At 37.0% G+C, this 16,046-nt stretch overlaps 1 protein-coding gene across 1 annotated transcript; it reads left to right on the top strand.

Annotated features, from left to right (window-relative positions):
• Positions 1 to 149: 149 nt before the first annotated feature.
• mtfr1l (mitochondrial fission regulator 1-like) lies at positions 150 to 7,039 on the top strand. The gene is made up of 8 exons (XM_081393908.1): positions 150 to 332; positions 849 to 968; positions 1,048 to 1,155; positions 2,029 to 2,138; positions 2,274 to 2,485; positions 2,661 to 3,015; positions 4,939 to 5,082; positions 5,217 to 7,039. The coding sequence occupies exons 2-7, from the start codon at positions 954 to 956 to the stop codon at positions 5,048 to 5,050; spliced, it is 912 nt and encodes a 303-aa protein (XP_081250034.1). The 5' UTR covers positions 150 to 332; positions 849 to 953; the 3' UTR covers positions 5,051 to 5,082; positions 5,217 to 7,039.
• The last annotated feature ends 9,007 nt before the right edge of the window (positions 7,040 to 16,046 follow it).

The raw sequence follows: 16,046 nt of genomic DNA, 5'->3' as shown, positions 1-16,046 counted from the left end.
TTACAATTGTGTAAGTATATAAAACATAAAATCTATTTACATGTATATAAAAAAATGGTTTCAAAGCGGTATATTTATAACTTTGTGTGCAAGATTACTTTTATTTTGTACAGGACGAGGTTACCACACGCACTTCCGACTCATGCACCGCCTGCAAAATTCATGGCAAAATTAGCCGGGGGCGCGCTGGGCTAACTGCATACTGTCTATGGCTAACTGCTAAACGGCTAACGGAACAGGGAGAAAGGAAGCGCCGGACATTCACATCACATAAACCATAATAATATGCACCAGTGCAGAAAAAATAAACCAAACTAATCTGACCACACACGGTATGTTTTATATGTTTTCTAAATGCATAATTCGTAGCAGGACGTTATGAGGTCGGTTGTTAGCTGTGATGCTAAAAGAAGGAATGAGGGTCACAGGACGCCTTTGATTTGTTTACCTCCTTGTTTACATTTGAGGTTTTATTGTGTTTGTTAATGTTCACAATTACTCTGTTCTACCGCATAACGTATAGCATTATCGTATGTTCATTTAATTTCCCATTTTTATTTCTTTACCCTTATTTATGATTTTAGTACTCAACTTATCAGTTTATTTACTTAATTTATTACGTATATAGATAAATGATGTTATAAAAACGTCATAAAAACACCTTTGCTTACACTGCTCAACGCTTTATTTACTTTATTCACTTGATTTACACAGACTAACACAAAGGAGGCAATCAGTCTGCAGTTCTGTGCTTATGATCTCTTGATCTGCATTCACAGTGGTGTTGCACATAAAATATAGAATATGTTTTTGTTTTAATTTTATGTTTTTCTTGCTAATTTTTCAAGGCAAAGGAACCCTCGTCCCAGATGAACATGATCAGTGTGCTATAATAATAATCATAACACCACTGTAAAATCCAAGGCTGCAGTGTTTTCTACACTTTCAGAAAAATGGAGACAGAAGCAGTAAGTAAATAAACATCTAAAAGAGCTATTTTATGTTTATATATTTTTTTTTAAATACTTTTTTTTATTTGCTCTTTAGGAGGTAATCCCTATTTGGCAAAATAAACCACATGGATCAACTCGTAGTGTGGTGAGACGAATTGGTTCTACACTGCCTCTTAAACCCTGTCCCAGGGCTTGTTTCCAGGTATGGGAATATAGCCTACATTGTTCACATAAACAAGCATATGCTTTCATGCACCCAGATCATCAGGTGGTCGAGTTAAAGATTGAAAAGTGTTTTAAGTTAACCCTCATATTTTCGAAGAAGGAAAAAAAAGTGTCACGTTTTTTTTAAATGAAATGTTATAACACTAATTTCCCTGAAGTAACAATAAAAATATGCTGCTCTTTTTGGATTTTAGGTCATTTAGATGTCATTTATCATCTATTATCAAAAATAATCATCTAGATGTTATTTACCAGATTAAAATGCATGTTTGAGCTGTTTTAACTGAAAGCAACTTCACACCAGTAATATTTTTTCTAAGGCATGTTTAAAAAAGCTACTTAAATGTCCTAATTAAACTAAGGCTTAATCCTGGCTTAATCAAAGCCTTGTCTGTAAAACCAGGCCAAAGTAAATCATTGCTGCCATATGGTGAAAACAGAAGTATAGCATGACTTCATGTCAGGACAAAATCATGTTTTGACAGTAATGGTCCAGTAGATAGCTGAAGTGTCCTCTGCATCCACCCCTTGCACAAGAATTTGAGATCTTATGCTTAGGAAATATACATTTGGATATTTATTTAGACATTATCCAACTATTATGTGCCAAATTGTGGTACTTAAAAAAAAAAAAGTCATTTTGAAGCGTCATTTTTGCAGTAGTATGTAAAAAATAAAACATAAGCATTAAAAAACACATAAAAAAGAAGCTCTGCATTAGGGTCTTTCCCATGATTTCCCTATGGTTGGTGTGACCTTTTGTTATGATGACTTAAAAAATCAGCAAAAACAGAATAGCTTATAAGGGTTAAAACTAAAGGAATGGCTGTTGTCTGCTTGTGTTCTTCAGGAACTCCCAGGCCTTCCTCCAATGCGCTCTTTGGATGGTCCACTGGTGCCTACGCTGGCAGATATCGCCTGGATTGCAGATGATGAGGAGGAGACATATGCCAGAGTGAGGTAAGTCTGTCATGCTAGTGCACCAGATGTCCTATTTGACTGCTTTTTTTAATGGTGTTTTGTAGGATTTAGAGCAGAATTTGAATTTAGTGTTGGATCCTCACTAAAATATTAAATGAATTAATTTTATCCCAGGAGTGACACACGTCCCCTTAGGCATGAGTGGAGGCCAACACCGCTGCTGATCATGCACAGGAACTCGTCTGTGCCCAACTTCAGACGAGAAGGCAGGCGAGTCGAGGGCCTGAGGAAACCAGGGGTTACCGCTCTAAACCGCACCACAGCTTTACAAGATGAGCTGACTCGACTCCGAGCCCAGATCGCCAAGATTGTTGCTTCAGAATCAGGTTGAGCATTTGACTAAATCATTTAATTCTATATAATTTAATTTAGTTTCTCTTGGGTTCTAATTTTTTGACATTGGCAAGTTAATACTTAAGATGTATATGGCTTTAGACTCAAAATTAAGACTAGTATGCAGTAGCAGAAATGTATTTGCTTAAATGTTTTGACCCGTTTCAGATTCGAACCCCATCACCCCTGACCTGCTGTCCCCTGACGACACTAGTGTGGGCTTCTCCATGGCTCCTTTTGAGACCGCTGCTTACCAGGCTGCTCCCACAGCCTCCTTTGTCATTAGTGATGTCACAGAAGAGGTAGAAGAAGAGGAGGATGAAGAGGAGGAGGTGTCAGAGCTGGTGCCTGATCCTGTGCCGCCTGTTTCCATGACAGCATCTGCAACTTTTGATCTTGATCACCCCACTATGGACTTTCGGGAGCCAGAGGAGGACACGGTGTCTCTTTCAAAATCGACGAGCTTTGCTGATGTAATGGACATCCTGAAAGACATGAACCGCATGAAGATGAGCAAGGACAGGTGAGTGCTGTTTCAACACCAGCTTGACACTGACTATGCAGAAATTTGGTGGGGGGTGTTTTCATTCTTCTGTAAAGGCCTTGTATTAATATTCTTTATTGTATGAATATTATATTATTATTATTACTACTAATCTACTTATTTTGAGTCTATGGCAGCCCATAGAAACGCTTGCAGGAAAGTTATGAAATTTGGCACACAGATAGAGGACAGTCTGATCTGTTACCATAGCAAATTTAGTGTCTCTAACCCAATCTCTCTAGCGCCACCAACTGTCCAAAGTTGCGCTCATGTTTATGCTAAAAACTTTTGAACCATAAGGGCTAGGGATGGGCATTCGATTAAATTTTCTTAGTCGATCGTCGGGAGAATTAACGATCGACTATCGATTAATCATTAATATTTTTATATTGAAATTCATTATTTCTTCAACTTTTTATAAATTAAAAATGCAATGAAAATACAAAAATACAGTTTTTTTTGTCCTCGATGAGATCTTTATTACAAGAAGATCAACTTGTGGCAGTGAAACTGCACGTTCGGTAACGTTAGACTTGAAGATGCCCTGCGGTGCTCTAAAACAGCGGAACAGCGAGCCGGCGTTCTTAAACAGAGACCCATGGCCACTTCATCCGTTTTCTGTGATCGGATAACTATCCGATCGTGAAAAGACCAAATGTAAATGCCCTCCGAAACGCATTCGAGGCGGATTTAAACCCGATCGCTCAAACCACTTCAGGAGGAGATCTGAGACGCATTCCAGACGAAACTGGACAAGAGTAAATGCATCTGGTTGTTGAAACTACATATGTAAATTTGACTTATCTCAAAAATGCTAAGAAATAAACATGTGAGAGCGTTTTATAGGCCTAGGCTATATGTCATGTTATAGCCAGATATGACGGCGTTACTGGAACACGCATCACCACAGATGAGCATCTATTCAAGCCAACGTGCAAACTATCGCAAATCAAAGTGAAAGTCATTCATCAAAACACAATCATCTTCATTAAAAGTAAAGTACCGAAATGATCTTACCAGGGCTGTTGCCGCAATATTGTTGCAGTCTTTGATTTAGAAATTTTCGCTGATGATCAATAAAATGCAGCTCATATCAGTTGCTTTCGGACGTGCAACAATTTAAATATGCATGTAGCGCGGGAATTCAAGATCGGATTTATATCCGTTTTGCAAAAACACATTTATATGACCGGGTGTAGCTGCTAAATGGAATCGTTTTGATAAATCAGATAGCTATCCGATCTGAGAAAACGCATGAAGTTCCCATAGAACTTCTGCACCAGTCCACTGATTTCTGTTGAGAAAGATAAGCATGTTGACATGATCTGGGATCAGATGCGACCGCAACCTGGTGACAGCCAGTCAGCCGCTGAAAACACCCGCTCTGAGGGGACTGACGTTGCCGGGATGCACAGGTACCTCCGCGCTAAAATCAATTCCATTGCTTCAAGACTCACACTACGCAACGCAACCTGCATTAGATTAATCGATAACAAATAAACGTGATCGACGAAATTCTTAACGATCGATTATCGATCGTCGATTAATTATGCCCATCCCTAATAAGGGCTAGACATTATTCTTAATTCATTAATACAGTTGGTGCTGTTGTGTTTTGTGATCATAATAATATATATAATTTTATCATTGCTATTGATTTATATTTACAATAATAATAATAATAATAATAATCATTATTATAAATCAATAGTAATGGTGTTTTGATGCCTATTATTTTTTATTTTATTTATATTATTAATAATTAATGTAATTGAGTTTTACGTGTTAAATGTATAATTATTATTTTAATGAATAGTTATAGCATATTAATACCTATTTTTTATTTTTTTATTATTATTAATAAATAATATGGTGAATGATGTTATTTTGTATTGTATTCAGATATAACCGTGGGTGCACCTCACTGAGGGAGGAAGATTCTGCCTCTCTTATATCTGAAGCATTGAGGAAGAAATTCGTTCTGAAGGACGATGACATCAGTATGAGGAAATAATCTATTATCCAGACCTTCTCAGCAGACTCTATGTAAGGCTGAACTGCATGGATTTTTTTCTTCTCTGGTTTAAGTCTGAGATACAAAGCCGAGAGAATAAAACATGACTGTGGAATTTTAACTACTTTTATGTTCTTAAGTTGTTTTTTTTCTACTGGGTCAATAGGCCTGTGCCTGTGGATCATTGCCATGGAAACCCCATAAAGCCTCTGAATAAAAGGAGTTATTCTGCGTTCCTCAGTGCTTCCACAATGCTGCGCTGTTGTGAAGCGTCTGGAAGGAAAAGCAGTTCTCGTCAGCGCACACACATACATACTCCAACTGGCACTGAGCGATCAAGTTTATAATGCGTGTGTGTGTGTGCGCGCACATAAGGGTCCATAAGGATAGCCTTTACACTCAGCAGATCAGTGATCACTCAGCCTTTGTCGTTCCATCATAGATTTTGTGAAATCTAAGCACTACTTCCTGTTTCACCATCATTGTTTTGTTAATTTTAATAGGACATTAGTATCTTCAGATCCTTTATCAACAAGCACGCAAAATCACATCATTTCAAAATTTCAAAATCACATCATATTATTCAAGCCATGAAATTACAGAAGATTCCTGAAGGATCCCAGTTCCAGTCTGTTATTTTGTAGATGTGTAGTTTGGAGCTGTAGAAGTGTATCTCTTGCCTTACACGTTCCCTCATACAACCCTGTTATACTTGAAGCAGATTTGATGAGTGATCTGATGTTACGATACATGTGTATTTTTGCCTCCGTTTAGAGACTAAACAAGACGCTGTTCTATTTAAAGGGTTTATTGTGTGTGTGTGTGCATGTGCACTGAAGACTTCGGATTGCATTCTGTTGTAATTAGCGCTCTGTGATTTTCCCCTTCTACCCCACAGACTTTTGAAGTGTATATTGTGTACGAAGACTGATGTGGTTCAGCAACATAAGTTTGAATTTATAATTTGTGTTTATCTTCCGGAAGTACATGGTTTTTGCTTGTGTCAGGCAGGTTGTAAATGTTTCTGTAAAATCTGAATAGCATGTGTGATGTGGGGCTGGGTGTGACTGTAAGCCAGTTTTGAGGATGCCTCATGTTTTATATGATGATGAAGGATGTTTTTTCCTTTTTGCAAAGTGTAACAAGAAGCTGTTTTAATGCATACACTGCTTTGGTGCCATGATTGCTCACTAAAGTGGAAATCAAACTCGAAATGTGCTTTTCATTTCTTTCACATTCTTTTTTGGACATGCCTGCAGCCTTTCCCCATCTGTCTGACACTTTGCATTAGAAGAGATGTTTTGGTGTTTTTAATCCAAAACCCTTCTTCTCAAACTTAACAGTCATCCAGCTATGTTGAATCAATTTTAGTATGAATTATAGATACTTTTCAAACAAAATTTAAGGCCACAACTACCTACATTTTATTTCCTGAAGTGATACTCTAGTTTACAGTATAAATGTTTTCATATAGGCGTTATATTCATATATGAGCCTGATTAATGTCCTCATCGATGCTAATGGGTGAATAGAGCTGTAATATAGAGTGTTGTATCATGCACTGAACATACTAACGTATGTTCCTGTACCTGTCAGTAACAGGTTAAAATGTGTGTGCTGCTCTTTCATTCTGACTGCAAGATTTCATTTATAGTTTTTACCATAGTAAACACTGCAAGTTTGCTTTTATTCAGGTAAATCTTGCAGTTCCATAGTTTCTTTTAGAAGACAGAAATTTGTGTGTTTGCTTTTTGTCAAATAAGGGTATTCTATCTGCCTGTTGTTTGTGTGTAAGAGGAAATAAATGGTTAAAATGCATTATAATTCATGTATTTTCTTCACCCACAGGGGGCGGCATTCTCTTCAGTCTTAACAGAATAGTTCACTTAAAATTCTTTAAATGTAACCTTTACACTACTGTTCAAAAGTTGGAAAATTAATTCTTGGGTTCAGCAATGATGCATTGATTAAACTGATCAATTGATTTTGAAATTGTTACCAAAAAAATTATTCATATCAAATCAAATTCATATAAACTCTGTTCTTTTGAGCTTTTTATTCATCACAGAATGACTTTAAGTATCACAGTTTCAGCAACAAGATTACGCATCAAGCAGAAATACTGTTTAACACTGACATTAATGTTTCTTGAGCAGCAAATCAGCATATTAGAATGATTTCTGAAGGATCATGTGACACTGAAGACTAATGATGTTGAAAAGAATAATATTTCACAATATTACAGCTTCAAATATCAAGTAAATGCAGCAATGGTGAGCATAGGCTAAATTTATGGATGGAGTTTTCCCCAACCTTATTTTCTCGCGAGCTGATTCTTCTGATTTACTACAAAGCTCTTGCCATCAGTAAATTGAACAGCTGAAAACAAAAACAGGATGTTTTTTTCTGATGTTCTGTGACACTAGACCTACAGCTGAAGCAAACACACTTGCCGATACGTGATCGTGTCTCAGGCCAAACCTGCTGCCAAAGACTTCCTTTCACGTTATATTTAATCATTTACCAGATGCTTTTATAAAAGTTACTTATAAATGTTGTTTAAACACAATAAGCATATCATGTAGAAGTCAACAGTATTAGCAGTGCAACAATACTATATGTGTAGTTCTGCAGTTCATTGTAATAAGTTGCATTATTTACAGTTCTAAAAAAATGCTCAGAGCCAAGAGGCTTGTTCGACTTGAACCGGCGCTGCACAGACCGATCGGTTTATGACATCAAAGTACCGCGAGAGCAATTCAAAAGTATAACGAGCTGTCTGCTCTCTATTCGCTCTCGCGGTATTTTGATGTCATTCATTCACCCATCGGTTTGTGCAGCGCCGGTTCAAGTCGAACAAGCCTAAGGTGTTTCTTCTGCCATTTTTAGGTTGTAATTTTTTTTTTTTTACATGATTTAGTCACGTGATCTTCCCTGAATACTACAGTTACTGAAACATTACGGTCCCTGTTGCTAAAAAAAAACAAACAGTTTATCTTCTTTGACTGACACTGATAAATATGCCAGCTATAGCGTTTGCATGAGTGTCCTGTCTGGTAAAATGATGATGTCGCTGCACCTCTAGCACTGAGTCTCCTGCACCTATCAGTGCGCATGGGGCCTGTTCCTCACATTACCCCCCCAGGGACACCCGTGACTTCGAAGATTCTAGTTAACCTCCTTTTTTAATTTTCTCTCAAAGACCTGATTTGATCCAGGCCAGTTTTAGTGTTTAGTCTATTTTCTGTGGCAGTCCTTGGCCTACTTTATTACACCTCACCTCTGGAAAGCAGTTTCTGTCTATTTTAGATCAGAGAGGATTTTTAGACGTCTGTGGAGATTTTGTTTAATAGAGTCCAGTGACACAGTGGCACTGTTTGAGACTATAAATATTGACCTTTGTGTGACATTGACACACTAATTTAGCCTGTTGCTCAAAAGTTTCACGGATCATTTTCCGGCTACTAAATCTACGTTTACATTCTCACAAACTGGTCGAATTTGATTAATTTCAGGTGTCGTTATGTTGCTAAGATGAAAGCTGTCACACCAGCTCCCGAAAGCTCTTATTCAGACCTTGATTTACTGAACAATAAAATAAATCTCTGTCAGACTGACCAGTTGAGAAGAGTAACAAATAAAGCATTTTTTTTTTTTTTTTTTGCGATCCGCTTTATCACGAAAACCAGAATGTTTATGTCTGACCTGTTTTCACACATAATGAGCTGATGATTCAACATGCAGGTTGCTTTATTAAAACATACCTGAAGCACAGAGTCTGCGTTGTTTAAATTAGAGCTTGACTCCAAGAATACTAAGCCAATAAAACCATTTCCTTAGAAACCGAGTCGGGACTGAATGCATGTTTTATGCTTTAAATGTGGCAGAAGTGGCGTATAGAGGCCTACGTGAGAAGTATAATGGGCCCAGAAGAAAAGAAGTGCCTTCTGAATGAAAAATGCAAGTCTTCAATAATAGATTTAGCATTTTTGAACGGTTCAAAAAGGCTCTTTCATGGTTGCAAGACGTCACCAATGGGAGAGTTTCTCCACAGAGAAACACAGATGTGTCTTCGTCCATATGTGTGAATTGATGGTCTGATTGAGATTATTAAAGAAAAATGAGAAGTCTGTTTATTCTCGTTTTTTTTTCTCTCTCTGTTTGTCATTTTTCAAAGACTTGCATCATGCACACATAAATGTTTCATGTTCTGTGGAATTACGAAAAAGATTTCTGTTGAATGGGATTGAAATACCATCTGCATATATAGTGAGGCCTGTGATTTAAAATCCCATTTACACCTGTAAATAATCAGAAGCTTTAATGATTATGTGCAAATATGTAAGATTCTTCACTATTTCTGTCTTTTATAAAATCATTGGGCTACGCTTCCTTTACACTGTAAACTCCTTTGTACATATGACCAGATGTCCTATACAATGACACACAAGATGCTCTTTGGATCATCGTTGATCATCATGGATCATCATTATCATTGGTGTTTACAAACTTGTGAAGTTTGAGCTTAAGCACTATATTATATATATTATATTATATATATATATTATATTTATATATATTATATTATATTATATATATCTGTTTTCACTAGTAAGGTCAGTGTCCTGAAGTAATCTGTGTTTCCATTGTCAATGCAGGACACAGCAACCTTCACAAGCCATTTACATTCTTTCCACTTCAAATTACTAACAGTCACATAAAATACACTTGTCAGTCCTGGTTCCTTACAGCTACAAGGTTTTAATCCTTGCTTGCTCGAATCCAATGTGTTTTATCACTGTAGATGGCCTTGTACACACTGAACACAATCAGTGCAAACATGTCCTTTGTGCTTTAAAGGACAATTGTTGCCATGCACAAACGTGATGTTTTTGTTTCTCATGAGACATGAGGATAAAGAGGTTTGTCATCTGCTCTAAATAGAGTGATAAACACTCTTTGTCTTTCAAAGCGTTCCAAGTGTGTTTCAGCTGATATGTGTTTGATGCGGAAGTGTGTGTTACATTAGGAGATATCAACAGTCTCAGACAGGTTTTGTGCACTAAATAGAAACGATAAACACTTTGTCTTTCAAAGCGTTCCAAGTGTTGTTAGCAGATATGCGTTTGATGTGGGGGTGTGTGTTATATTAAGAGACGTCAACAGTCCCAGATAGTGTTTGGACAACATACTATATGTCCTAGTTTCACAGGTCTGTTATTTATTGGACAGTGTTCTGATCTTGATACTGTTTATTTTATTGTCTTTAATAAACACATACATCTAAATATGACTCTCACACCTTTTGTATTCAGTTGCATAATCATACCTTCTTTCATCGTTTCATTTAGCCATCTGCCTCCACCCATGCATCTGAGGAAGAGACAGACGGAGAGGGTGAAAACAAACTAGGTGGTTTTCTTGGCATGTTATTATGAATTACTGGCTTCAATATTTTTTTATTGTTTGTGATCAAGTTTTGAAAACAACAAACTCCTCTAGAGGATCATAGCTTGCCATGAAGTTTCAAGCTAATCTGATGTTTGGATGAAATCATCAAGTGCCTTCTGAAAGTGTCACATTTAGTATCAGAGAGAGATTTTGGCATCATTTTACAATGGGTATTTTTGCTTTTATAAAGCAATGGAGGTAAAGGGAAAGGGGGGACTTGGAATTGGGACATAACTCAATTCAACATGAATTCAAACCTGTCCCCCTATGAGTACACAACACTTATATGACGTCTACATGAGCAAAAAGCATGTGATTTTGCAATAAAAATTGTTCTAGCCAGTTTGATTTGTTTAAGCAGAATATTTTAGATGACACTTCATCGTCTGATTATATATATTCCAATCTGCAATAAAATCTCAGACTGTTTCATGAGTCATTCTTTCCATTAGAGCTGACAGTTGTGCTTTGTTAAAAAAAAAAGTCTGCCAATAGTCATAGTCATTATGTAATTGTGCCCAGAGTCACCCACTCACTTCCACCACATGCTATGAAGTTCAGTGTAACACTTTTTATACCAGTGATGAAATCGATGCAAAACATTTGAAATATTTACATGTACTTACATACTTACACATTGCAGAAAACTCGCAGTACATGGCATCCTCCTGTGAAATGTTATGCGAACTGAAAATCAGGCTTCAAATCCAAACTAACATACTGAACCAGAAAACTAAACAAGAAATTTCACAAGTATGTCAGTAATACAAAACAAATTGATATCAGACTACTTTCGTTTCGCATGTGCATCCGTTCTGAAGCCATGCAGCCAGTCCAGATCAACCTATTAAACTTGATTAGCACTGTTATGGCATTGGTTCAGCCTGCATCCGTAACCGATATATTTTATTTAGATAAATGATGCACTTGGAGAAGTGACGTGAAGAACACAGTATAATTATTGTAATGGTGTAACTGAGACAGGGCACAATAGGATCTGAAAAGATCTATGAGAGATAAAAATCTATTGGAAAATTTGATGGAAATGTGTTTAGTTCCTTGACTGAAAGATTAGATCTGTTTGACAAGTAATACTGATTTAAAGTCATGATAAAACAGAAGAAGCAACAGATCTTTTTTCTGTATTGTGAGGTGTAACAAATTATCTGAAAAGAACTATCAATCGGTTGTGGATTTGATGAAGGCAGATCAGAATCCGAGCTTGCAGTCGATTTAAAGAGATGAAACAGACTAAATGATTAGAGAAGCCCGGCATATGTCACCAGAGAAGTCTGTCATTTTCACTGGAAATTCACATTACGAGGTCCAAACATTTAAAAATAAGGCCTTTAGATGAATAGTTCACAGTAGACCTATAACATCTATTTAGAAAAAAGATAGAACTTTGTATTTTATTTTTGGATTAGATATGATTTCTTGATTTTATGTGTTTTATGTGTGCATTTTAATTTAGATTAGAGTTGGATTACTTTAACATAATAATAACAGTTCATTGGAAGTTTGCTGAGGCCCCTATAGTGGGCCCCGGACCCCTAGTTGAGAACCATTGCTTTAATGAATTATGGCTACAGCAATCCCAGAATCTAATCCATAGATATAAACCATTCCTGATCAGCTTTATTCAACCTCTGTGCAGTTTATTTATCTGTAAACACTGAGAGCTGCACAATATTTCACAGGAAGCAAAATGCAACCAGTAATTACAGTCTAATTCTGAATGCATAATGTTTATACAGTCATGCATGTGCCATGAGCTCACTATAATAAAACAGAAAGAACTTACACTCAGTCTAGGGGGATTCTGGTGTATAGCAACATAATTTGTATCATCAAGTCAGAATACACTAAATCACTGTAGGGGGATCTTAATTATAATTTGTTTCTAAGGACAAGAATGCATTGTGGGCAACCCAAACTGCACAGGTGGTTTCAAGCTGTTGCATATGTGCATGGATGCAAGTTTGTGAATAAGCATCTGCCAAGAACATGTGTGTGTGTGACAGAAAGGATGTCCCTCTCGTAGACACACAGCACGCTGTTTTTAGCTCCAGTCTCATTAGCGATGGCCTGAACAAGCAGCAGTCTTAGGGGTTCATTGTGCGTCAGCACTGCTCACGCTCCCCAGACGGGAGGAAATATTATTCTTCACTCCCTGACTCAATGTACTGAACAGGAAATGATGTGCTTTATTAAAGGTGCTTTGATGATGATACAAATAAGTGAGAAGCAAACTATGCGGTTCGGGTTCAGCAGATCATGGATTTATTTTTTTAAATTAATGCTGAGCTCCTAAAAGACTTGAGGTAAATTATGAACAATATGAAATACTTTACGTGAAACATGCAGGAATTGAGTGCAAACAGTGCCTGTCCACTTTTTCAGCAGCCTTTGTTCCAGAAGTTTCTTTCCCTTTCATTTCTTCCAGTGGGGATTAAAAAAAAAGAAGAAAAAGAAAAAAAGAAGGTTGGTTTGGTTCATAGCTTAACCAACTAGAAGGTGAATCACAACATTACAAACATTATTTGAAGCTAAAAGTATTTGAAAATCTGACAAAAAGGCTTTTATGAGGAAAAGAACTACAATCCCATGAAGCATTGTGAATGACAATCAAAATAAAAACATTGGATAAACATAAAACTATTGATTTAAAGATGTAGATTATGTATATAGATAGAATATATTTTAAATGTACTGCTATATATACATACACACACACACACATAAGTATTCTAAGAGTAGGGTGTGATTTTTTGCAGAATCATGGGTAATGTAGTTTCTCATGAGGAATTCAGCTGTTAAACATAATTATTTAAAAATATAGGTTGAAATAATGCAGGCCAACAGAAGCATTTGACATTGATTAACAACCTCATAAATGACAGTAGCTAGGTGTGTTAAAGGTTTAATTTATCGTTAAAAACCAATTTCCCTATGGATAAAATGAATGGGATTATTTTGGAACCCAACTGTTGCACTCTATATTAACTCTGATGTAAGTGAGGGGTTCAGAGATCCAAAGGAGACTGGGGCCAGGGCACAAACATCACAAGCCCATGTGTATCTGCAAACAAGCTTACATTTAGCCTATATATATTAACCTGTCCAAAGAGCAAAACACACACACACACACACACACACACACACACACACACACACACACACACACACACACACACACACACACACACACACACAAACAGCATATTAGATGGCTGTTGTGAAAGCATTGAACTTTACCTGAAGAATAGTTTGCAGTCATGACTCCCAGCTCCCGTTCCTCCCATTCTCTTGCTCTCTTTCCTGCTGGGATGGATGCTTAAATCCCTCATTAGGGGGTGGTTTAATTGGTACTAATGCTCTGGAGAACTTCTCAGGAAATCCATTTAGCACATTCCCGAGTTTTCCTGCTGTTCTGTCTATCTAACAGCGGTAGAGAGGACCATGTTCACCGTGTGGGCGTCTTGTTTTGGGTTCATATTGAGTTCAGTTTAACATCTAAGCTGTTTAATTTCATGCTCTCCTCTTTGTGAAACAAACTGCTCACAAAACGTGCAGTGTCATTTTTTTTCTTAACCTCCTAATATAGTCATTTATGGAAGAGAATTTTTGACAATTTAATATTCAACAATTGCAGTAAGAAATCAATGTCCAATCAAAGTGACAAGTGATTATTTTGTATCCCTCGTACTGTTGTGGGTCAATGAGCCCAAAAGTCTAGCGCCCTCTGGTGGAGCCAGTAATATCTGCTATGTCTTCTGTCAGTCTTTCTCATTTGATCTCTCATCTACGCACAGGCTACACCTTCACCTGCTATAGAGGATATGGTGTGTTGTGGGTGTTGTATTGCGTGTTCAGTTTCTTTAATTGTGTGTTTTGGTTTGTGTTTAGGTTTTTATTGTGCATTGAGGCCGTTGGATTGTGGTGGGCTTGTGTTGTAGAGATGTTTGGGGATGAGCAGTTGCTGTTTTTGCAGTATTGCTCTTTTTCTGGCTGTACCTTCAGATTTTTCACTTTCTTTAGTTTTTAATACTGTTTGAATGTGTTACCTGTCTGGTGCTGTTAACTGTTAATTTTTATATATACATTCATTTTAAAGCTGAAGATGTAAACAAACAGTACTTTTTTTTCTAGCTGAAATTTGTTGCATAACACTGTATCAAACTGTTGCACACAGAACTTGCATTTTGTGGTCTGTTGGCATCTGGATATGCATCTGAAATTTGATATTTATGTTTACCTTAAAATGTTTTTTTTTTTCTCTGTTCTCTGCTTCGATGTAGTTTCATCCAGAAGTGTTTAGAGTAGACGCATGTCGACCTGTTTAATTTCTCTGCCCTGGTGAAAACGGTTAGCGTAAAATGTCATTACTGCCAGTGTGTGTGTGTGTGTGTGTGTGTGTGTGCGCGCGCGTGTGTTTTCTCTTGAGGGCATTTGAACAAATCTTGCAGCTTTTATGTTTGTGACTCCATGATTCATGTGGAGCTTCGAATAGAACAGATGGAAAACCCCGAAAGCAGTTTCATCACACTCTTACGCTGAGAGTTTAAGATTTCCCTCTGTTTGTGTTTCAACAGTGGATGGAGAGAGTGACAGTTCAATGAGGCTGTGCAATGAACTGGCATGAAATACAAGTAAATGACCATAATTTGTATGTCACATTAAACTGATTTGAGGATGAGGAACATCAAGTATGATATTTAAGAGTGTGGATACTCATTAGACTATCCTCTCCTGTTTTATGATTCTGATGTCACACCTATGTGGGATTCCATTAAATATTCAGTGTCATGGATATCTGTCTCTCTCTCTCTCTCTCTCTCTCTCTCTCTCTCTCTCTCTCTCTCTCTCTCTCTCTCTCTCTCTCTCTCTCTCTCTCTCTCTCTCTCTCTCTCTCTCTCTCTCTCTCTCTGTTTGTTGAGTCATCTGATAAACAAGCAGCAAGCGCAATTACCTCAGTCCATTATTCACTAATGCTAAACTTAGCAGGGATCAGAGGTAAAACAGATGACAAAAAAAGATATTATTGAATCCATATATAACATGAGCCATAGTTATATTTAGAGACGGATCAACTCTATTTAAGGCAACTGCTCAGAAGGAAGTGCATGGATCTCAAAGCTGATATCTGACTGAATCTGAGCCATTTTATTTTCAAAGCAATGCCAAATCAGCCTCTGATCACTTTGTTGGTATAAGGCTCAGCACATGGGGATAATGTTTGAGCAGTGATTTTATATGTCATATTGTAACCAATAGATGAAGCCATATTTTAGATTGGGGAGGAATTTGCTGAAAGAAACTAAAGCGTGTTCACAGCTGATGATTCATTAGCTGAAAAGTAAATCATGATTCCCTGAGAAATGTTTGATTCTGGTTGAAGAAGTTCTAAATATCCTCCTTCACCAATTCTTGTGATTCTAGAATTGATCTGCTGTGATTGGCTTAACCTATGAAGGACTATTATCTAATTAACACATAAAAAGGGAAATTGAAAATTTTACCCTCCTCTCATGAAAGATACATT

The sequence above is a fragment of the Scardinius erythrophthalmus genome (assembly GCF_964197995.2).
Source record: "Scardinius erythrophthalmus genome assembly, chromosome: 19".
Lineage (NCBI taxonomy): Eukaryota > Metazoa > Chordata > Actinopteri > Cypriniformes > Leuciscidae > Scardinius > Scardinius erythrophthalmus.
The sequence above is the reverse complement of the archived record's forward strand: the minus strand, read 5'-3'. Positions and strand labels throughout refer to the sequence as shown.